Here is a 25,802-nt window from a genome sequence, read left to right on the forward strand (position 1 = left end):
AGATTTCCAGAAAGCTTCTGACAAAGTCCCACATAAAAGATTAATTCTCAAACTGAACGCAGTAGAAATTCAAGGAAATGCATGCACATGGATTAGGGAGTGGTTAACATGTAGAAAACAGAAAGTACTAATTAGAGGAGAAACCTCAAAATGGAGCGAGGTAACCAGTGGTGTACCACAGGGATCAGTATTAGGTCCTCTGCTATTCCTAATCTACATTAATGATTTAGATTCTGGTATAGTAAGCAAAGATTCCGCAACAGCATCAAGAGCCACTTGTTTCTTGGCTTTTGAAGCCCCTTCTTCAACACAGAATGTGTCACATCTGTAACAGAAGTGGTAAGATGTATTCATAATGTAACACCTGCAAGGTCACGGAAGCGGACAAACGCACCACAAACCTGCCTTGAATTACAAAATATCACAAGATGTAGCAAGTGTTGAATGTAAAAAGTACTAATGTAGCCTGACCACGCCAGTTCAGTGCGATAAGGCACCGAACAAATTACAGAAGATCCTTTAGGTTCTTTTTATTCAGATAACAGACCTAAAAATGTAGGAACAAGGTCACCAAGAAAATCACAGATACATTTTAGCAGACGTTTGTTTATTATAAACTTCCAATAGCAACACAAGGTTTAAAACGGTACTGGTATAATAAGACAATTCCATTAACCTACTAACAGGTAGCAAGATTTCAAGCAGTTAAACAAGGTTCACGTTAATGAGGTCATGGATTAAAGTGCAAAAGCAACAACGCTGCTACCCAGCAATAAAGTGGAGATACACATTCAAAGACACGATAAAACTATCAATAAAAACAATACCAAGGTTCAAAAGTACAAATACCCACACACACACACACACACACACACACACAATGTCCGTGCAGGGGAGGGAACACACACAGAGAGCGAGAGAGAAACCAGCATCGCAATATAGCCCATTCTATGCACTTCTTAAACTCCAATCGACTACCAAATAGGCTAAAACACTTGGGCCGTTCGCGCTCATTATTCAACACCGGCATACCATCAGACCAATACTTATTGTCGGGATGCTCCATTTACTGGTCCGTCTCCGTCTCTCTCACTCATCGTTCCACACTCCAAACACTGCGTTCCCACTCCTGCACAGACGTACAATCCCCAGGATGTCCTTCCCGTTTGTAAAAATATGTGCTATTTATATTCAGGTGCGTAAATTGATCAATAATTCAATTACATAGATACTCAACAAGGAAAATCGGGAAGCAGGTGGAGAAGCCAAAGTAACGTGATACAAATCAATTATCAAAAAGTGTCAGACAACACAAAACGTGCACTAATCAAATCATAAAATATTTATAAAAATAATATCATACAAGTGTAAAATAAATTTGAACAGGGCATTCTTGATCCTGTTACAATAATTCTACCCTTAACTCACTACCCCTACTACAAAAGTACGAATTGCCACTTTTGCACCACACTACCTCCATCCACATGTTAAGCCCTCCCAGCACACACACACACATATCATGTTTACTCCTGTTGCTTTCTATTAAAATTACTGAATTTTATCTTACTTCCTTCTAATGACAGAAAATTTATCTAAGATATTCTTGTTTTCCATTTGAAATAGAAACATACAGTGCTATAACCGATTGTGTTTACCTTGTAATATAGTGGATAGAAAACCTTTGCAGGACAGTCTACCTTCTTGATTTTCTGAATGTGGAATCTTCTCTTGACTGTGTAGTCATGTTCACCATCTTCACAAGGCTGAAGCAGTTCATGCACAAAGGGACACAGAACATCATTTGTCCTTATTTAGAATAAATGTATCTTTGCAGTAATTTTGCAGAGATGTACAAACTTGTAATTTAAATGGAAATGTTTTTAAATATATATAGATATTTTAGATGTATATATGTGTGTAAAAGCATTCCTAAATTAAAGTGGTGTACCTCATTTCCAATAAAGACTTTTGTTTTGAAATTATGAATGATCACAAAATGTATAATCTAGTTCTATGATCCTCACTCCTGGTCCTGAAGAGCCACAGCCCTGCAGGTTTTTTAGGCAGCTTTAAATCCTCAATGGCTGAAGACCTGGAGGTCAATAATCGGTTCAATTAAAACAACTAAGAGCTCAAGTGAAATTAAAACCAGAATACCCTGTGGCCCTCAGACTAGGAGTGAGAATCACTAATCTAGGTGTTTGTCTATAAACAGAAAAAATACAGATGACTATTTTTGGCCAGACTGGCCAACCAAGTTAAACGTTGAATATTACACATTACCTTTTTACATTTTAAGTCCCGCTTGTGTCCTTTGCCATATTGACAGCAATGAATGACACGATTGTTCACGGCAAGTTGCACACTGTCTGAAAAATCCTCTACTTGCCAAACGAGTCGCTGCGCCCCTTTTTCTTTCTTCTTTTTGTCATCAGACCTAAAATGAAGACGAAGCAAGTTCATTTACATAACCTGTATGAAAGGGTATACCACAAGTCTTTTATAAAACATTAAACAGTGGGCATTAAGGGTTGGTGTTTCTACACTATATGAAAGGCATAAAACACCATTATGGAATCGACAGTATACTTGTTGCTAACATAATACCGAACCAGGTAACTACAGACCAATAAGCCTGACTTCTATTATATGTAAACTTATGGAAACTATAATAAGATCTAAAATGGAAAATTACCTATATGGTAACAACATCCTGGGAGACAGTCAGCATGGTTTTAGGAAAGGGAGATCGTGTCTAACTAACCTGCTTGACTTTTTTAAGGATGCAACATTGACAATGGATAATTGCAAAGCATACGACATGGTTTATTTAGATTTCCAGAAAGCTTCTGACAAAGTCCCACATAAAAGATTAATTCTCAAACTGAACGCAGTAGAAATTCAAGGAAATGCATGCACATGGATTAGGGAGTGGTTAACATGTAGAAAACAGAAAGTACTAATTAGAGGAGAAACCTCAAAATGGAGCGAGGTAACCAGTGGTGTACCACAGGGATCAGTATTAGGTCCTCTGCTATTCCTAATCTACATTAATGATTTAGATTCTGGTATAGTAAGCAAAGATTCCGCAACAGCATCAAGAGCCACTTGTTTCTTGGCTTTTGAAGCCCCTTCTTCAACACAGAATGTGTCACATCTGTAACAGAAGTGGTAAGATGTGTTCATAATGTAACACCTGCAAGGTCACGGAAGCGGACAAACGCACCACAAACCTGCCTTGAATTACAAAATATCACAAGATGTAGCAAGTGTTGAATGTAAAAAGTACTAATGTAGCCTGACCACGCCAGTTCAGTGCGATAAGGCACCGAACAAATTACAGAAGATCCTTTAGGTTCTTTTTATTCAGATAACAGACCTAAAAATGTAGGAACAAGGTCACCAAGAAAATCACAGATACATTTTAGCAGACGTTTGTTTATTATAAACTTCCAATAGCAACACAAGGTTTAAAACGGTACTGGTATAATAAGACAATTCCATTAACCTACTAACAGGTAGCAAGATTTCAAGCAGTTAAACAAGGTTCACGTTAATGAGGTCATGGATTAAAGTGCAAAAGCAACAACGCTGCTACCCAGCAATAAAGTGGAGATACACATTCAAAGACACGATAAAACTATCAATAAAAACAATACCAAGGTTCAAAAGTACAAATACCCACACCACACACACACACACAATGTCCGTGCAGGGGAGGGAACACACACAGAGAGCGAGAGAGAAACCAGCATCGCAATATAGCCCATTCTATGCACTTCTTAAACTCCAATCGACTACCAAATAGGCTAAAACACTTGGGCCGTTCGCGCTCATTATTCAACACCGGCATACCATCAGACCAATACTTATTGTCGGGATGCTCCATTTACTGGTCCGTCTCCGTCTCTCTCACTCATCGTTCCACACTCCAAACACTGCGTTCCCACTCCTGCACAGACGTACAATCCCCAGGATGTCCTTCCCGTTTGTAAAAATATGTGCTATTTATATTCAGGTGCGTAAATTGATCAATAATTCAATTACATAGATACTCAACAAGGAAAATCGGGAAGCAGGTGGAGAAGCCAAAGTAACGTGATACAAATCAATTATCAAAAAGTGTCAGACAACACAAAACGTGCACTAATCAAATCATAAAATATTTATAAAAATAATATCATACAAGTGTAAAATAAATTTGAACAGGGCATTCTTGATCCTGTTACAATAATTCTACCCTTAACTCACTACCCCTACTACAAAAGTACGAATTGCCACTTTTGCACCACACTACCTCCATCCACATGTTAAGCCCTCCCAGCACACACACACACATATCATGTTTACTCCTGTTGCTTTCTATTAAAATTACTGAATTTTATCTTACTTCCTTCTAATGACAGAACATTTATCTAAGATATTCTTGTTTTCCATTTGAAATAGAAACATACAGTGCTATAACCGATTGTGTTTACCTTGTAAGGTAACCAGTGGTGTACCACAGGGATCAGTATTAGGTCCTCTGCTATTCCTAATCTACATTAATGATTTAGATTCTGGTATAGTAAGCAAACTTGTTAAATTTGCAGACGACACAAAAATAGGAGGAGTGGCAAACACTGTTGCAGCAGCAAATGTCATTCAAAATGATCTAGACAGCATTCAGAACTGGGCAGACACATGGCAAATGACATTTAATAGAGAAAAGTATTGCATGCAGGCAATACAAATGTGCATTATAAATATCATATGGGAGATACTGAAATTGAAGAAGGAATCTATGAAAAAGACCTAGGAGTTTATGTTGACTCAGAAATGTCTTCATCTAGACAATGTGGGGAAGCTATAAAAAAAGCCCAACAAGATGCTCGGATATATTGTGAGAAGTGTTGAATTTAAATCATGTCGTATGCAGACAGGCTAAAATAATTTAATCTATTCAGTCTTGAAAAAAGAAGACTACGCGGCGATCTGATTCAAACATTCAAAATCCTAAAAGGTGTAGACAATGTCGACCCAGGGGACTTTTTTGACCTGAAAAAAGAAACAAAAACCAGGGGTCACAAATGGAGATTAGATAAAAGGGCATTCAGAACAGAAAATAGGAGGCACTATTTTACACAGAGAATTGTGAGGATCTGGAACCAACACCCCAGTAATGTTGTTGAAGCTGACACCCTGGGATCCTTCAAGAAGCTGCTTGATGAGATTCTGAGATCAATAAGCTACTAACAACCAAACGAGCAAGATGGGTGGAATGGCCTCCTCTCGTTTGTAAACTTTCTTATCTAATCTTATCTCATTCATAACATGAAATACCTGGCATTTAAGCCTGGTGATTGGGTCCAGGGTACAGCTGCACAAGCATAGTCCTTTATAGCATGACATACCTGGCATTTAAGCCTGGTGTTGGGTCCAGGGTACAGCTGCACAAGCATAGTCCTTTATAGCATGAAATACCGGGCAACTGTTGTTAAAATTAGACAGCTCGGTTGCAATGTGCATGAAAATAACACAAGTTATCATAAAATGCAGCATGGCACAATTAATTCAACTCCATAATTCAACTTTTTTTTTAACCCAAAGTAAGGCACTAGTAGTCAATAGGAGTACATTGCTATTAAATGTGGTGTTTTAACAAGCAGATATTTTCAATTTATTTAAAATAAGTCTGACTGATTTCTCACATACAAAGTATGACAATTACAGTCCCACTACCTTTTAAAACAGCTGACACAACACCCTTTCAAATCATGTTTACACAAACACTAAGTCAATGGCCCTTACTTAACATGCTACTGCAACACTACAGTCCTGCACTGCATTCTATGCAGTCTGCTTTGACAAGAGCTATCTTAGCTTTGTATCTGCATAGACCTTCATGCTTCTGAAGGATTTTGATAGTAACATGTAATGCAAAACAGTCATTAGAAAAATCGTAGTTTGTATCTGGTCATTAAGAGACTGTCCATGACTACATAGCCCTGGCAAATCCTCCTCTGTCACAAGACTCCGGAGCTAAAATAAAGCTTCACGTACTGTATATGTGTAACTGGGAGAAACTATAGTATACTGAAGTTTGAATCTGAAAGTTCTCAGCATGATACTCACTTCATACAACTGTACAAAACAGACCCTATTGAGTGATTCACTTCTGTTAATGTTTGTTCTATTATTGTAACAGGAACTCCATAAATGTTTTTGTATCATGAGATCTTACCTTGGACCAAGAACATCCAGGACTAATGATGTTTTATGAAGGCTAGTACAGAAACCCATCGCCTTCTTGATGTGTTCTACTAAAGCAGTTATCTGTTATCTATTAATAAAGGCATCCATACCACATAAAAATATCACTGTAAAATTAATGACTTACCACATTTTCATTAAAAATACAAATTCTTCTTTTCAATTCTTGCTTTAATTTTGCCATGTATGTAGGATTAGTAAAAAGAAACATCCTGTTGGACTTTTTATTTCCTTGAATTATGGCATTTCCCAAATCCTGTATTCCAGAAAATATATCACAATCACAACATGAGAAAATACAGACATTGATCAAAACATGAGGAAATACATACAGGCACTAAATACAAATATATTGTACATACTTATACACGTTCCATGAATATGTACGGTAGTGAAATGTAAATCTATTGACATGTTTCTACATCAATGGAACTGCCATCAACGCTAGTGGTATCTTCATGTTCTGCCAAGGATTCGGATACAGTTTCACAGAGCACCTCCTGTTTTTCTTGGTATATCCACCACATTGACAAGTATCTGTGCACACAGAATGACATTGTCTACTTCCCTTGCACTGGCAGTACCATTGCCCTGTTTTTTGTGTCAAATATGACCCTAGTCCGTCCAAAACGACACCAGTAGTCTTGTTTACCAGTGTAAACTGAAAAATAAAAAAATCTTTCTGAAAAGCCATGGGCATCATAAAGCACTGGATAAACTGCACAAGCACCTTCAATTGAGGCTTGAGATGTCATGCTTGCACGCTCATCCTTCCGAAAGTTAGATATTAATCCTTTGCTCAAAAGACTGTCAAGGGACTGCTGGCATAATTGATTTGGAGGTGAATATGGGAGCGAAAGCACCATTCTTTGAAGATGGCAGCATTCCATTCCTGGATTGCCACTCCTATTAGTAAGAGCCATGAACTCATTCTAGTTCACAATCTAGAATTTGTGCTGTAAAAGATTTTCGCACGTGAACTGGAGCCCTTGGACCACTTTGTGCTTTTCCTGTGAAGTATATTCCTTTCAGCACATCTACACAAAAAATGGGGTCCTTGCCAGAGCCATGTTGGTGTGCAGCATGGTGTTGTAATGATGTGTGAAACAATAATTACCTGTACTTGTACATTAAGTAGGAATTAATTTGTGGGCTTGTTTTTTATAACACTTTTTTTTTAATTAGCACTTTGGCTTTATAATATTTTTTTCAAAAAACAAAAGTAGCCCATGTCAAAAACAACAACAAAAATACCTCTTTAATTTACCTTTAGGTGTTGTTTTACATCTAATGTTGTACCCTGTAAAATTAAAAGACAAAAGTTCAAACATAAAATCACACTTATTGGCGGTTATATTTTCAATGTATTATTATATTCAAAGGAATACAATGACTTACCATGTGGCTCCTAAAGTTTCTTGTGCGCTGAACTGTAGATTGACACTTCCAGCAATGCCAGTGTAATCTGTGCTTTTTTTATGTAAACCACAATTACATGGAATTACATGGAATTTTCTGTAGACAGAGAAATAAAGAACACAAATTATATAATAATAATAATAATAATAATAATAATAATAATAATAATAATAATAATAATAATATTTACTTACATTATGAAATAAGAATATATATAGAGAGAGAGAGAGAGAGAGAGAGAGAGAGAGAGAGAGAGAGAGAGCTAGAGCTGGATTAATAGATAGATACAATTATAATTTTTGAAAATGATTACGTATGTATGCAAAGCAGCTCAAACCTTCATCTTTTTCTTCGAAAGCGATGGAACATTTCCAATGCTTTTGCAATAAATGCTGTCTTGTAACACTCCGTGAAACTTTACAATAAGGGCAGTTCTTGTTTTTTGCTGCACAGTTCAGGAAGTCATCGATTGTTTTGAAAACGCAAAATGGCGCTTGAGAAAAATAAAATAAACAAACATTTCATAAAACGGGAACATGCAAATAAATTCTTGTACATCTGTGATACATGGTTATTTAGAGTTTATTGGTAACTTTATGGCTGATATTGGTAATATTTTCACGTACCACATTAAAAAGAAACTGAAATCTAAATTGCAATCTTACAGTACATAAGTTAGAGTACATAACTTAAAGACGTAAAGAAATAGGCTACCTTATTGTAATACTTGTGAAGTCACTGTAATTAACTAGACAAATTACAGGAAAAGGCATACTTACGCATCATAGTTAAACGGTATTATTTAGCTTTCAAAGTTAGACATGACATAAAATGACATAAGTATCTTGGTCCGATTTCAGGTTGCTCTGATTGGATTTCTAATACAATGCAAGCAACACATGCACATGTTGGTAATGTAACGGGGTGACCCACGTCACTTTATTTATAGGCACGTTTTTATTTATTCACATTTGATTTAATGTTAATTTGTTTTTATTTGAACACATTTACAAAGCATGTGTGTATGTTTTTATTGGTTTTATATTTCAGTATTTTAAAAGGCATTGGGGATTGTTCTTGAATTATAATTAATCATGTTGTATGCAGCACAGGACACCGCAGGACACTCATGCAGTATAACAGCATCCTATGCAGGACACTCACACAGCATAATACAATCCTATGCAGGACACTCACGGCAGTGTCCCAGGACACCGCAGGCCACCCAGGCACTTCCGGTAGCAGAGTGCCGGCACTCACGGCACTTCCTGTAGCTTGTTCTGGAATGTCTCTGGTACAGGTTACAGTTATCCTGGAATGTCTTTGGTGTGGCAGATCCTCAGTCCTACTCGCAACGTGAATCGACTCTTCATTAACACGCACCAAGTTTCTCCTCTGTCTTGCATGGCGCAGCACTCCCACACTCACGGCTCAACTCTTGACTGGCACTGCTCGTCTATCTACACTTGCTTTAAAATGGCGTCTTCTACTGTGAACACAGCTGCAACACTACAGCTCCAGCTATGGCCTTCTGGCGCTGCAGTTCATTTTCTTAGTTCTCACAGTCGAATTAACATTATGTATTGGAAAATATCAATAGCCCAGTTTATATAGTATTATATTACTTAGCAAATCACATGATATCGGGTGACTATAATCTTTTCACTGCTCTGTGTTTCAGTTATTATTATTATTTATTTCTTAGCAGACGCCCTTATCCAGGGCAACTTACAGTCGTGAACAAAAATACATTTCAAAGAACCACAGTACAAGTATTAATACAATTAAGAGCAAGATAAAATACAATGACTTTGGTTCTAGCAAGTACAAGTATATGACAAAATACGATTCAATAACGGAGCAGATAGCAGTGTCAGTGATAGTTACGTCAGGATACAATTAAATACAAAATGTACTGGGAATAAGAGAGGCAGGGGTCCAGGGTGACTCCGAGGTTCTTAGCTGAGAAGGAGGGAGAGAGTGTGGTAGATTCCAGTGGAACGGAGATAGAGAGATCAGAGGAGGGGGAGGAGGAGGAGGAGAAAAAGAAAAGGTCAGATTTAGAGAGGTTGACAGGTAGAGATACGGGAGGGGATGGTGGAGTCAGAGGAGGGGAAGGAAAGGAAAATCTGAGCATCATCAGCATAGAAATTGTATGAGAAACCATAGGATGCGATGAGGGGGCCCAGGGAGCAGGTGTAGAGAGAGAACAGGACCCAAGACTGACCCTTGGGGGACTCCTGTTGAGAGAGGGCGAGGTGTGGAGGTTGCTCCACTCCAGGTTACCTGGTAAGTGCGGTTGGAGAGGTAGGAGAAGAACCAGGCCAGAGCAGTGCCAGAGATTCCCAGGTCAGCGAGAGAGGATAGCAGAATAGAGTGATCGACAGTGTCAAAGGCAGCAGAGAGGTTGAGGAGAATTAGGACAGAGGAGAGGCAGCTCGGGCAGAGTTTAGTGAGTTAGTGACAGACAGGAGGGCGGTTTCAGTGGAGTGAGACAGCGAAAGCCAGATTGGAGAGGGTCGAGCAGAGGGTGGTTGGACAGGAAAGCAGAGAGCTGGCGGTGTACAGCCCGCTCAAGGGTTTTGGAGAGGAAGGGTAGGAGGGAGACAGGATGGTAGCTCTGGAGGGAGGTGGGGTCGAGGGTAGGTTTTTTGAGGAGGAGAGTGATAGAGGCTTGTTTGAAGGCAGAGGGAAAGAGACCAGAAAGGAGAGAGGTGTTGAGAAGGGAGGAGATGAAGGGAAGTAGAGCAGGAGCAGCAGCTTGAAAGAGGTGAGTGGGGAGGGGCGCACGTGGTGGGTTTGTGACCCTGGAGCAGGGAGGAGAGGTCAGAGTCTGAGAGGGGAGAGAAGGTGGAGGAGGGTGAGTTAGTAGGGGATGCAGTGGGTGTAGGGGTTGGAGCAGGAGGGGGTGCGGGGGAGGGAGAGGTGTTAAAGAGTTTGCGGATATGTGAGATTTTAGAAGAGAAGAGGCAAAGTCATCAGAGGAGATAGAGGAGGGAGGAGGAGGGGGGGAGGGTTTAGGAGGGAGGAGAAGGTAGAGAATAGTTTACGTGGGTTGTTAGTGGAGGCTTGGATTACAGATTGGAAATAAGTACATTTAGCAGACGAGAGGGTAGAGGAGAAGGAGGAGAGGAGAGTGCGGTAGAGGTCTAGGGCAGCAGGGAGTTTGGTTCTCTTCCATTTCTTTTCAGCAGATTGCAGTGTGATTCTTGCTGAGCGAAGCGCAGAGGAGAGCCAGGGTTGAGGATGGGAGGGGCGAGTAGGTCGGGAGGTGAGGGGACAGCGGGAGTCGAGGGAGGAGGTGAGGGAGGAGAAGAGGGTGGAAGTAGCAGAGTCTACAGAGAGTTGGGAGAAGGAGTCAATAGGAGGGAGGTGAGAAAGAGCGTTGGAGGCAAGGACAGAGGGGGAGAGAGAGCGGAGGTTACGACGAGAGGTGACAGTGGGGGTAGGAGGAGCAGGAAAAGAGGGGAGAGACAGAGAAAAAGAGATGAAATAGTGATCAGAGAGGTCCAGGGGGGTGACAGAGAGGGTGGAGGGGCAGCAGGCCCTGGAGAAGGTGAGGTCCAGTTGACGGCCAGCTTTGTAGGTAGGGGGGGATGGAGAGAGACAAAAGTCGAAGGAGTGAAAGAGAGGGAGGAATCCGGCAGAGTGGCTGGGGTTGGAGAGATGGATATTGAAGTCACCTAACAGGACAGTTGGGGTAGACAGAGAGGGGAGGTAGGAGAGTAGATAGTCAAGTTCATCTAGAAAGTGAGCGAGAGGTCCAGGGGGACGGTACAGTACAATTAGCAGGAGTTGACAGGGAGAGGTTAGTTTGACGGCATGAAATTCAAAGGTATTAACAGAGAGTGAGGAGAGGTCGGAGGGGACAGAAAAGAGTAAGGAGGGAGAGAGGAGAAGACCAGTCCCACCTCCCCGTCCAGTGAGACGCGGGATATGGGCAGGACGTAGAGAGAGGACAAGACAGCAGGAGTTACAGTGTTATCAGAGGACAGCCAGGTTTCAGTGAGAGCAAGGAAATCGAGAGAGAGATGGGAGGCAAAGGCAGAGATGAAATCAGCTTTGTTAGCAGAAGAGTGACAGTTCCAGAGTGCACCAGAGAGTGTGCGGGAGGGGGGGAGAGGCAGAGGGATGAGATTAGAGGGGTTGGAGGAGTAGTCGCGGAGAGAGGGCAGAGGACGAGGGCGAGAAGACAGAACAGGGATGTGAGAGACAGTCATAGCAGGACAGGCAAGACAAATAGGCACAGTGGGAGCGGTGGGGTCGAGGGTACAGACCTGACTAGTAGATGGCATCTTCCAGAGCGCTGTTAGGTTTGGATCTATTCTAACAGCGTCTCGGCGCAGGCCTCCCCTCACTGGACTCCTCTCACTGGACTCCCACAGCAAGACTCCCGGCTCTGTTGTTGAGGCTCTTCTGTTTGCTGGCGCAGAAATAGCCTGCCTGATTAATATAACAGCTGGGTGGGAAAAAAACAGCTAAACTGTGTGGAAACCAATTAAATAGCAAATCAACTTCTTTTCAATTTAACCACACTCACCTGGTACTAATCACACACTACCTCACCTAATTCAACCACCACCAAAAAGCTGCATATTAAATAACGTTATTAATGCTTGCAGGGTTTTTTTACAACTGTTTTTATTTTATTTTATTAGGTTCACATGGCTGAAGCTGCTAGGCCCGACGTAGCGACCCAGCTACAGAACTAGGCTCGACAAAAATTATTCTAGCGAGAAATATGCTAGAAACTAATACCAGTGATGATATGATGTTTTGTACATTTTAGAGTGGCTTCAAAGTATTTTGATTAATTCAGAGGCAAGCGGAATTTATGCTAAAGGCCAGTTGGTGGAAATTTTATCTGAAGTAATTTCTGAGTTATATTGTGAGTTAACAGATGTTGTAACCAATCCGGTACCCGCTCAGAAACCTGTATCCCCTCCCCCTGGCGCATTGCACATGCGTAAAATTAGATTGTTCCACAGGCACGTCTAATTTTTCTTTTGCTCGTGTCTGAGGTAAAATACAAGTGATGTGCCCGTGCAGTTATCGGCTGCTTTTTGCAATCATTTACTAACTTTTTCTACAGGACAGCATGATTTCTTTGTGATGTGTATAATCAGTTATAGTTTGTTTTCATTAAAAACGTCTTTGACATGCGCAGCTAAAACAATCTTTAAATAATTAATGTTTAATGTCTTAACTATGCAAACTACCTGTTTATAAACGATTGTGCCGATTTCAAAGTAGCCTATTTTTTATATATTTTTTGGATTTCAAAACTTGAAAGTTGAAAGTAAATGATCACGAAAGTCTTCTGGAATAAACACGAGTCGTGTAATTATATTAAAAATGCATAATGTGTTACATATAACGTTACTGTTTACAGATACCATATTTTTTTATATATTTCTTTTATATACAGTACACACAAGATTGGTACTGCCAGTGAGAAACACAGGGGATACCAAATTAGACAGCTGACAATATCTTAGTCTATGGCTGTATTACTTGGTATCCCCTGTGCATTTCAGGCAGTGGGGCTCCTAGAAATATCAAACTTCCAGTGTCGACCTGTGCCCCATTATCACACGCAAAGGGTTTGATTGATATTGGGTGTATTTATAGTGAGAAACACAGGGGATACCAAATAATATGTGGTCTAAATCTTTTTGTATTTACTAGGTGGCTGTAGGCATGTGAGCCACTTCCTCAAGCTTTGTGTCGTCTGCAAATTTGACAATTTTGCTAATTAACCACTCATGTAGATAAGAAACATCATTGGTTCAAGGTCACCACACAGAGTGCATGCTTCTTCTTTCTGCACTGATTTCTGGTTGTTTTGAACCACTTAATGGCATTTGCTAGAGGTAACGTTGACATTACCTTACAACTTGTTTTTACTATGGTGGGTGTAATACATCAGAGGTAATTTGTGTCAGTCCCACGCAGTCTTCCAATGTTTTGAGGCTGAGAATCCATGTACAATGCAATGCATTATCATTTTAATGTTCAAACTGCAACCAAAAAGCAGTGCAATGCATCAGAGTAACGGAAAACTTGCACGCAATGATAGGACACTTTTTTCTTAAACTTTATGAACCATAAACATTCCCTTTAAATACAGATTTATTTTCTGAATCTTTTTAATATTTTATGACGTTTGCAATCATTCCAAGTTTACGATGTTTGCATTTTTTTTATTTCAATTACTCAGTTACTGTGTTTTATTCACTTTTTGATATAGTCTGTATTTACGTGCTAAAGGACCTGAGTTCAGGAGCAACTCATTCCAGTTGCCAGATTCTCTTATATTGACATAGTAACATTTGCTAAATGTCTGTATAATTATAGATGATGCTGGCTCTTCAAATCAATGTATTTAAGAAATATCATCACAGCTTTTATAAATAATATGCGGCAAGTAAGCAGAAATACCATTATTTAATAAAAGTTATACATACATTTGCATACATGTCTTTAGCAATATACAATCATGATTTGCTAAAAGTACAAAAAACAAAACAGAAATAACCATACAACATACAAACATACAATGTTTAAGCTGATGTTGCCCACCAAGTCTACAGTACTGCTATACCCTGGAAGATGTTGCTAACAATTTGTATAAGATTAAATACATTTATCAGTGGAGCCTTCAACTGAGAAGCAAAATCACATTTGAACTAATTATTAGAAAACAGATTTAATACAGTATACGTGGCATTTAACAGTAATAAATATAAGTCTTCTGACACCACAACCTTGTGTTCAAAAGACCTTTAATTAAGATCTATGTGCAGCTAAAACATGAACAATGTAAATAGCTGCCATTGAAACTAAAAATTAAAGAAACTCATCTTAAAGAGGGAGAGCAACATGTGAGTAAATATAATGCTGTATTTAAACAATAGCAAAGAAAATGAAGTTATATGATGTCCACAAAAATCACACATCATAAATCTGCACTGTGTCAAGAGACTTTCAGAAGCCTCTGTGCATGGGTATTATTGTATGTTCATCATCACATCATAAGAATATTGAAAGCTGTAAATTATGTTTTTGTGCTACAGCTCCGCTGCACTGTTTTTCCAGCTATTTACAATAGCTGGAAAGAGAATTTTGTCTTGATTGTTGCTTTCTCCACTTGTATGGAACTCCCAGGAAGGCTGAAGTGGAGGAATGTGCAAAGTCATCAAACAGCTCACTTTATAGCATTCAGCGGTGAAATCACGGATCAGACCATAATCCCCCATATGTAGCTGTAATTTAGACTTAAGTATTTTCTGAAAAAAAAAAGTTTATGCAAATTAGGAGGTAAATTAAGAAGTATCTCTCAATCACAATCTTTAGCTTTGTACATTGTTTCTTTAAGAATATGGTCGTCATATCCTCATGTAATAAATCTGGAGTGCATTTCTTCAGATTTCATTTCAAATTGTGACTCTGTGCTACAGTTCCTTCTTACCCGTAAGAATTGACCTTTTGGTATATTTCTTATCAGTGAGCGAGGATGTTGACTTTTTACCAGTAACGAATTCTGATCTGTTGGTTTACTAAATACAGTAGTTTGTAAGGTGCTGTTCTTACCTTTAGATATTTCTAAGTATAAAAAATGTATTCTATCTAGATCAGATTCATATATAAATTTTAAATGACTATTTGCGGAATTAATATAATCCACAAAATTATCAAGTAGAGTCGGTGATCCCAGCCATATTAAGACATCATCAATGTACCTAAGCCATAGAGAGATACATGTTAAAAAGAGGTTATTAGTGTAGATTAATTTCTCCTCCCAAAATCCCATATAATTGGGAGCAAATGCTGCACCCATTGCTGTAACCTTTATCTGGGAAAAATAATGACCTTCAAACACAAAATAATTGGAATTTAAGCACAAATCAAGTAAATCTATAATTAATTGAGAGGGTGGAATAACCTCAGTGGGTCTGGAATTTAAATAGACAGTGACAGCATTTCCCCTGTATGTGGGATGTTGGTGTACAAACTGGTGACATCAAGTGGCACAAGAATATTATCGAGGACCACCCTGATTTCATTAATACGGTTAAGAACATCACATGCATCAGAAACAAATAAAGAGAGTGTAAGGACAAAGGGTTGTAAATAAAAAAAAAAATATATACATTGACATAGTGGATCAATAACTGAACCTATATCTGTGAGGATTGTTGAATCAACAATAATGTTTAATAAGATTGTTATGTATATGCAATGTGAATTGAATGGATTGACTGCTAGATTACTATTTCTAGTAATCGGATAATGGTGTTAAATGCCAATGAATACCGGGTGCATTTAATAGATCTAATGAGTCCTGCTTTCAATATGCTCTGATGAAAACAACATGTCGAAACGCGTCAGCATACCTGTTCTTACCTTGTTTTAATGAATAAAGTATGATAATTGAGACAATTATCGGTGACAACATCTAAGAAGTTAAAGAAGTATTTAATTCACATATATATATTCATTTTTTCACATGAATAAAATATATTAAAATACATACATTTATAAAATACATTTAATTTTTTTTTTTAAGTTTGCAATATAAATCCTGTGTGGGAATTGAACCCAAGCCATGCTTCCAATGCAGCTTGCAGTGCAGACATCCTAGCTTTCACACCACAAAGTTTGTACTTCCATTTCATAACATTTGCAAGTAGTATGGCAGTAAAGTTACCATTGTTAACAAGTAACATAATGATTATGTATTATCCCAATTAAGTTTTCAGCTGATTTTGCAAATGATCATAATAAGCTTGATCTGTTTATTTAGTATATTGTAACATTTCCATGTTTAGGAAGTAGTACTCGGATAGGGTTGCCACCTTTTCCACAGACCTAACCCGAACATATTTCTCGGTCAGCCGTGGTCTATCAAAACTGTAGTATACTGTAATACAATTTAACAATTAAGCGGGGTGGTGTTAAACGTTTATATACAAACATAGAAATACTGTATATAATTCATACTAGTACTGTGTTTTGTAACAAACTATTGAAAATGTATTTTTTCTTAATAACATGTACCGGTAAGTATGTTTTCTTAAAAGGACAAAAGAAACTTGGTCAAATCAAGTCAAAGTGTGCTCGCTCACCGATGGTGCACAGTAGAGGTCACAAATTCCAAGTATCTGCACATCATAAATTATATCTTTCTTATTCCTGTGACTGGAGGTAAGAAGTATGCTCTGTGGTTGCAAATACCAACAGTATGTAGCCACGTGACTGCAACCCCTCACATGGATTACATCACGTGGATGTGTTCGTTGTCTTTAGCTTTATTCAAATGCTGCGGACAAAGTAGAATGTACAGATCAGTACTAAACAGTACATTTTTCTAATAAGATAGTGGAAATTGTTTAAGCAACTAATGTATGTCAAAGAAAATATTATAGGAAGGCTGGTGTTTCTTATGCGTTTGACTTAAAAACCGGACATCAGGGTGTCCGGGTTTGTTAATTCCTGCCACCTGGACACAGATGCCAATTCCTGGACTGTCCGGTCAAACCCGGACAGATGGCAACCCTAACTCAGGGAGACAGTGTTGAATTCTCAAATGCTCTGCAACCCCCATAAACAACAACACACATTCTCCCCATTCACTAACAGCGTGACCCGTCCCATTCCCCTTACAATACATGTAACATATATAAAAGACAGACGAGACAAACTGAACAGACAACAAGTCCTGCAACAAAGCAATTGTCTGGGTCGTTAGAATATATTTTTTTAATTTGAAAGTAAAAATATATGAAAGCATGACGACCTTTATGTACAAAAATCTTCACTAATATACAATTGAACAACTATTAAATATTCATACAGAATTAAATGGCAGTGTTTATATGATAGTGAAAAATAAATAAATATCAAGATAAATACATAAATACATAAATGTCTATGTATTCATTTATTTCATTATTTATATTAATGTATTTATTTATGTTTTACTTTTACCAAATATATAGACTATCCTTCAGCATAGCTAATTCTCAGAAATTAATGTTCCTTTTTTGTCCAGTGGGGACCACAAATAGAGTTACTCTCGACCAGTATCGAGAAAGGAAATCGTACTTCCTTGCGCCATTAGGGACCACAATGAGCGTTACACTGACAGGAAACCAAACATTTTCAGAGCTCAAGATCAAATTCTCAGAATGAGGATGATGAAGATAAATGACAGCTCGAAAAATCTCAAAAATATAACAAAGTCCCGAGAATTCTCAGCTGGCTGATTTCATCTGTCAAAATACTGCTTGTCTCAACTAATCGTGTAGCACTATAGTTAACACAACACGCTTGCAAACTGAAGGGTATAATTAGGCTTGCTACTTTTCAATTGTAATCGGTAACGCTTGTTAAACGTCGAATTCCCAAAAAATAGGAGTTCAACTGAAATAAATTTATATAGGATAAACGTCAGTAAAACCCCTCGCTATTTTTTTTTATTTTTTACCAAAAATAATAATTTAAGAAATCACCTTGTCTGTGTAGTTTTTATCCCCGTCTCTGTTCCGCTCTGAATGGCTAGGGGTCTCGTTGGCTGAAGCAGCGCTAGAATGCTTTCATTCGTTTAAATGACTGTCAATCATCAGACCGACTGTGCACTTTCATTTGCCAGCTATAGCTTGTCATTCAAAGCGCCTACTTTGAAATGAGCGGGTTAAGGTGTAAGTAAGCGTTTGCTATTTGCATATATATGGTGACAGTTACTAGTTTGATTTGAAAATGGGGCGCAAGAGGAAAAGACTTAATGAGTATTGTGCACAATACCCTGACCGACGGCAGAAGTCTCCATGGCAGGACGAAGCGGGCCAGTCTGCCTTGCCTCCAGTGAGTTCAGCTGTGCTTAACAGAGGGGCGGAGCTCGGAATAAGTGCAAGTTAGTTCTGTTCAACTATCTAATGTTTTGTTCTGTGCATATTGTTTTTACTTGTAAATGTATGCTATAAAAGTCTGTGTAAAACACTTTATATGCTGCGTTTTCTACGGTCTATTTGAGATATTTTTTTAAAAATGTGTGTAGGATCTATATCTAGGTATAGCTTCGCTGTTATTTCAATTAGAATGTTGGTAACCATGGTTTTGTTGCATGTCGAATATGATAAAGGGGATTCTCTAAATGAGACGTTTCTCAATGGCATAAAAAGTTTTTTTTGGTTTTTTTTCAAGCATAAAGGTCGATTTCACCCATCCTCTGCTTGAATTGAAAAATAAAGAAAAAAAATCCCCCAGTAAATTCTTTCAAAAATAAAAGTTGATATTAATCGTCAATTTGGCATAAAAATAAAAATCGAATAGTAGCAAGCCTAGTTATAGGCTCAAATCCCACATATACCAGACCTTTTTTATTTATATAAAGAAAGATTTTTTTGCAGGCAAACATTCCATTTTAAAACTGAAATCATTTAATATAAATGATACAGACGTCAAAATAAATGCGTTCTCTAGTATATTTCACACAGAAATGCAGCTACTGTGCCATCTCTGAAACATTTTAACGAGTGTGTAAAATACCCTTTCGCACAGCATGAAATTGCACAATCTATGCCAGTGTAATACCATCATAACCCTTTCACACAGCCAAAGAGATCAAGCGAGTACAACTTTCAAACCTGTCAATCAACAGATTGTTCTCATGGCAACACAGACTATTCTCGTGCAATCTGAAACACTGACAAGACCTAATTTTTAAAGAAAAAGGTGCCAGGGCGCAAGCAATGACAATAATACCGACCCCAAGAAGCGCACATTCAAAATCATAACGTGTTTATTTGAAAGAGTATTGTACGTACTAGTGTTAGATGTTTACAATCACGTATTCTACATCATATACAAAGTAGTAGCGCTTGCAGAGAAATTAATTAAAGGTAACCGCAGGACAAATAATTACAAATTTAAAAAAAAGCCTGTATACATGTTTTGTTATCGTTTTGCATTTAAATGTTTTAAAAAACAAACAAATTAAAAGGCATTCAGAAGACTCCAGAAGGACGACATTGATTAAAAAAAAAATACATACCTCAACATGAACACTGGTTTGACCCACAGTTTGCACTATTATCAGCGATCTGTACACAACAGAAGCCGCTGGTAGATTACAAAAATGATTAATTAAACTTAGGCTAGGCAGTTGTTAACTTAGTATGTTTTTATTCTCGATGAATTAAATTATATTCATTGAAAAGGGCAAGAGAACCAGATCGTTATTATTTTTTATTGTTTTGGTTTAATATAATATAACAGGCTAATGTTCCTACTGAAGTAGGCTACAATATATATATATATATTGTAGAAAGAGCAGCGTCGCCTTTAACAAATGGCGACGCCATTTGAAAAACTATACAACCCAGGAACCTTAGCTTTAATAGGGAAGGCGGGGTTTCTGGGTATAAAGGGAAGTGGAGCGGTACAGCGGGGGCGATCGTGGGGAGCACCGCCGGTGTGTACTGCTGAACAGAGCTCAGAGAATTGAAAGTGCATTACGAATTATTGGAAGGTAAAGTGAACGTTTGATTTTGTTTTGAGCAAAGCTGCATTTTGTTTCGCCGTGGGCGTTTATCCTCTTTCTGAGGTAGTCTTTTGTTTTGTTAAAGTTTAATTTGTTTTGTGAAATACCGGACAAGAGACGCTGTCTACCGGTAACGAGTTTAAAACAATTCCGCAGTTTCCGTGACGATTGGGGACCGTCACAACTGCCGTTTGTTTGTGGACGTATGTTTGTCTCGGGACTCGGAGGGAAGCGCGCATGAATGCGCAGCACAGTTAGCAAACTGTAATAGTAAGAACGGAGGCAACAGTCTGGAGTTTTGGACGTGGCTTTTATTGTACAGACAGGAACAACAGTTTCCACAGGTGGTGTAAACAAGCAAGGATATTGTGTTTGAACTCTGGGACACCCCCGTGTTTCTGTGAAGCACTGGGACAGTGGTTGCAGGGGTTCTTCCCCACAACCAGGATACAATTCCATTTCATTCTTGTGGATCCTTACCAGTCGTGCAGCGATACTCCAGCAGTGGGTGTCCACATTGTTTTACAAAGCACCTGTGTTCAAGGACACTCCAACAGGGGGAGGAGAATCTCTCTGTTCTTGTCTGTGTTTCAGCCAGTTCCAGCAGAGGGAGTCTGCGTTATCCTGACCTGTGTTACAGAGACATTCCGGCAGAGGGCGTTCCTTCTTCTTACCTGTGTTGCAGCCAAACTCCAGCAGAGGGAGGCTGCGTGATTCTTGCTTGTGTGGCCGAAAGACTCCAGCAGAGGGCACCGGTTCCATACTTACCTGTGTAGCAGGAATACTCCACAGGGAAAGGACTTGCAAAGGCCTTGGCCTGCTGGACTCGGTAGTGCTGAAACAGTTAGTGAGGGACGAAGAAGTGAGCCAGTTAGTGACCCGTACAGGGCTTTACTTAACACAAAGAAAGTGATAATTTGTGTAAATATTGTAAATAAAAACTACTTACCTGAACGTTCCTTGTGTCTGTGCCAGTCGGTGGAAGAAAAAGGAGAGTCCTACACGGGAGTACTCTCTTGGTTTGTTACACTTGGTGTCAGAAGTGGGATCTTGACGACCGGAAAAACACTCCAGTCGGACCCACGAACAGCAACAAAATGGAAAACAGCGACGCACTGATGCGAGCACTACTGCATGCTACGGCAGTACAACAGGACAACAATACGAAGATGCAAGAACTACAACAGGCGGCTATCCAAGCCCAGCAGGAGACCAACCGGCTGCACGCACAACAGCTGGAGGTGACCCGGCAGGAAATAGCCATGATAAAAGGGCGCTTGGACCAGTCCTCGACAACACCTTTTGTGTCTTCCATTCGACCCTCCCATGTCTTGCAGAAGATGACACGGGAGGATGATGTGGAGGCTTTTTTGTTGGCGTTTGAACGTACGGCCACCCGGGAGGGATGGCCAACTGAGAAATGGGCTGGAATTCTGGCCCCGTTTTTAGTAGGTGAAGCCCAGAAGGCATATCATGATCTGGGCCCACAGGAAGCTGAGAGTTACCCCCACTTAAAGGCCGAAATCCTGGCACGGGAAGGGGTGACCTCAGCTGTACGGGCACAGAAGTATCATGCCTGGGGATATGCACCCGGGGTTCCACCCCGGTCGCAGATGTTCGACCTGATCCATTTAGCCACTAGATGGCTCAGACCGGACGTAAATAATGCAGAGAAAGTTATAGAGGTTCTCGTGATGGATCGGTATCTACGGTCCTTACCGGCCCCACTAAGGAAGTGGGTCGGACAAGGGGACCCCAGTACCATAAATGAATTCATCGACCTCGTGGAGCGGCAGTTAGCCGCGGAGGAGCTCTCTCGTCAGCCCCAGATCCCGGCAACAAGGAGCCCGAAACTACCAGCATGGGCATTAAGATCGGGTAAGCGACCGGCGATGCCGGAAAGGGGTGAAGAGCGGCCAGAGGTCGTGAAGGGACTGGGGACAATTGGGGGGTTGAGGCCCGAGGCGCCGGGGTATGACTATCTCAAGTGTTTTAAGTGCAATCAGTTGGGCCACATTGCCAAGTATTGTAAAAATGAGGAAAAGATGGAGTGCAATGTGGTCAAGCATAGTGCAGCAGAAAGCCACTTGTGTGGAAATATTATTGTTCCACGTCACCCGGTGGGGACGTACCCGTATCTAGTGTGGGTCACAATTAATGGGAAAAAGGCGGAGGCTCTCGCCGATTCAGGTAGCGCAATTACTTTAGTCACGCTTGATTTGTTATCAGACCACGTACTAGATTATAACTTTAAAACAGGGATTACTTGTATTCATGGGGATATTAAACACTACCCAACTGCTGTAGTCTCCATTGAAATAGGGTCCCAGGTTGTAGACTTAAGGGTTGGAGTAGTTCCCCACCTTCCCCACCAAGTAATCCTTGGCAGAAACATACCAGGGTTTGACACCTTGGTGAAATTCAATAGGCCGAAGGTAACTATTGAGGACGGAAGTGTGCCTCCTGAGAGCCCCCATGACATTTTCCCATTTACGGACCCAGATTTATTCATCGAGAATTATTGTGTGAAAGAAAGAAAGTCCCGCCGACAACGGCGACAAGAACGAGATTTACAAACACAAAGCCTGATGGGGTTATCGACAAAACGTAATAGCAAGGGGGTATACACTCAGTGCAGCGAGACAGACATTTTAGCAGAGACAGGGGAAGTGGTAATGGGAAATTCCAGGGAGGGGCCCTGGGAAGAGTGTCTTCAACTTCCCAGTGAAGACTTTGCTAGAGAACAGGAGCAGGACCCCACACTGGTGAATCTTCGGGAGAGGGTGATATCCGTAAACGGTACTAGGGTAGAAAACGCTGTGATAAACCCACTTGAGCACTTTATCATAAAAAATGATCTACTGTATCGCTGCACCCAAATTAATCAAGAGCCGATAGAGCAGTTGCTGGTTCCACCTGCTTTTCAACCTCAGGTGTTGTATTTGGCACATGCACACTTGTTTGGGGGACATCTGGGGTCTGAAAAGACGTTGCAACGGATATTAAGGAGGTTCTATTGGTTGGGTATTAGGAAGGCAGTGGACCGATATTGTAGGTCATGTCCAGAGTGTCAGCTGGCCAGCCCTAATCCAGGTTTACGAGCACCTTTGCAACCTCTACCTATTATCGAGGTGCCGTTTGAAAGGATAGCAATGGATTTAGTGGGGCCTTTAAATAAGTCAGCTCGAGGGCATGAGTACATCTTGGTCATTTTAGACTATGCAACTAGGTATCCTGAAGCCATTCCTTTACGGAATACGGCGTCTAAAACAATTACAAAGGAATTAATACACTTGTTCTCTCGAGTAGGTATCCCGAGAGAAGTTTTGACGGACCAAGGCACCCCTTTTGTGAGTCAGTTGATGAAGGATTTCTGTACTACCTTGAAGGTTACCCCCATTAGAACGTCTGTGTACCATCCTCAAACGGATGGGCTTGTGGAGAGGTTTAATAAGACCCTGAAATCAATGTTAAAGAAAGTAGCTTCCAAGGACGGGAGGGACTGGGACCTCCTGTTACCTTATTTAATGTTTGCGGTTAGAGAGGTACCACAGTCCTCGACTGGGTTTTCACCCTTTGAATTATTGTATGGGAGACACATCTGGAGAAAGTCAGTGCGGTGTTACAATCCCTAAGAGAAGCATCGCTGACTGCAAACCCAGAGAAATGTTTTGTGGGTTTGCAGGAAGCTCAATACTTAGGGTTTGTAGTAGGGGGCGGTAAAGTCAAGCCCCAGATGAGTAAAGTAGAGGCCATCACTAAGTGGCCTATACCAAAGGATAAGAAACAAGGTAGAGCCTTCTTAGGTTTAGCCGGCTACTATCGACGATTTGTGCCGGAATTCTCTTCTATTGCTTCACCCCTTACTGATTTAATAAAAAAATCGGCCCCGATTCGTGTTAAGTGGAACCCCGAGACAGATAAAGCCTTTAGGGCTATTAAGGAAATACTGTGTAACAGTCCAGTGTTAAAAGTACCCGATTTTTCTCAGCCCTTTGTATTACAAACGGATGCATCCGAGGTAGGCTTAGGGGCAGTGTTGTCACAGGTCGTTGGTGGGGAGGAACATCCCATAGGATATCTTAGCCGAAAGCTGCTCCCGCGAGAAAGAAAGTATGCCGTGGTGGAGAAGGAATGTTTGGCAGTGAAGTGGGCAGTAGAGGCTTTAAAATATTATCTATTAGGCAGGGAGTTTACCCTAGTTACAGATCACGCACCCCTAAAGTTTATGAAAGAAAACAAAGAGAAGAATGCTCGGGTAACTCGCTGGTTTTTAGCTTTACAGCCGTACAAGTTCAACATTGAACACAGACGGGGGTCACAGAACGCGAATGCAGACGGGCTATCAAGAGTACATGGGGTTAGTTAGGTCGCTCAACCTTATAGGTTAGAGCTGGGGGAGAGGATATGTAGAAAGAGCGGCGTCGCCTTTAACAAATGGCGACGCCATTTGAAAAACTATACAACCCAGGAACCTTAGCTTTAATAGGGAAGGCGGGGTTTCTGGGTATAAAGGGAAGTGGAGCGGTACAGCGGGGGCGATCGTGGGGAGCACCGCCGGTGTGTACTGCTGAACAGAGCTCAGAGAATTGAAAGTGCATTACGAATTATTGGAAGGTAAAGTGAACGTTTGATTTCGTTTTGAGCAAAGCTGCATTTTGTTTCGCCGTGGGCGTTTATCCTCTTTCTGAGGTAGTCTTTTGTTTTGTTAAAGTTTAATTTGTTTTGTGAAATACCGGACAAGAGACGCTGTCTACCGGTAACGAGTTTAAAACAATTCCGCAGTTTCCGTGACGATTGGGGACCGTCACAACTGCCATTTGTTTGTGGACGTATGTTTGTCTCGGGACTCGGAGGGAAGCGCGCATGAATGCGCAGCACAGTTAGCAAACTGTAATAGTAAGAACGGAGGCAACAGTCTGGAGTTTTGGACGTGGCTTTTATTGTACAGACAGGAACAACAGTTTCCACAGGTGGTGTAAACAAGCAAGGATATTGTGTTTGAACTCTGGGACACCCCCGTGTTTCTGTGAAGCACTGGGACAGTGGTTGCAGGGGTTCTTCCCCACAACCAGGATACAATTCCATTTCATTCTTGTGGATCCTTACCAGTCGTGCAGCGATACTCCAGCAGTGGGTGTCCACATTGTTTTACAAAGCACCTGTGTTCAAGGACACTCCAACAGGGGGAGGAGAATCTCTCTGTTCTTGTCTGTGTTTCAGCCAGTTCCAGCAGAGGGAGTCTGCGTTATCCTGACCTGTGTTACAGAGACATTCCGGCAGAGGGCGTTCCTTCTTCTTACCTGTGTTGCAGCCAAACTCCAGCAGAGGGAGGCTGCGTGATTCTTGCTTGTGTGGCCGAAAGACTCCAGCAGAGGGCACCGGTTCCATACTTACCTGTGTAGCAGGAATACTCCACAGGGAAAGGACTTGCAAAGGCCTTGGCCTGCTGGACTCGGTAGTGCTGAAACAGTTAGTGAGGGACGAAGAAGTGAGCCAGTTAGTGACCCGTACAGGGCTTTACTTAACACAAAGAAAGTGATAATTTGTGTAAATATTGTAAATAAAAACTACTTACCTGAACGTT

The 25,802-nt window shown here is 40.5% G+C and overlaps 1 protein-coding gene across 6 annotated transcripts in view; it reads right to left on the minus strand.

Annotated features, from left to right (window-relative positions):
- Positions 1–14,099: 14,099 nt before the first annotated feature.
- Positions 14,100–25,802, minus strand: part of LOC117400122 (uncharacterized) — a 31,676-nt gene continuing 19,973 nt past the window's right edge. For 4 of the 6 annotated variants that reach the window (XM_059022760.1, XM_059022758.1, XM_059022762.1 and 1 more), the window contains one exon: positions 14,100–14,960. In XM_059022760.1, the coding sequence (XP_058878743.1) occupies positions 14,742–14,960 (219 nt within the window). In that variant the 3' untranslated portion in view covers positions 14,100–14,741. The other 2 variants (XR_009328527.1, XM_059022759.1) reach the window with 2 other exon arrangements.

The sequence above is a fragment of the Acipenser ruthenus genome, chromosome 4 (assembly GCF_902713425.1).
Source record: "Acipenser ruthenus chromosome 4, fAciRut3.2 maternal haplotype, whole genome shotgun sequence".
Taxonomy (NCBI): domain Eukaryota; kingdom Metazoa; phylum Chordata; class Actinopteri; order Acipenseriformes; family Acipenseridae; genus Acipenser; species Acipenser ruthenus.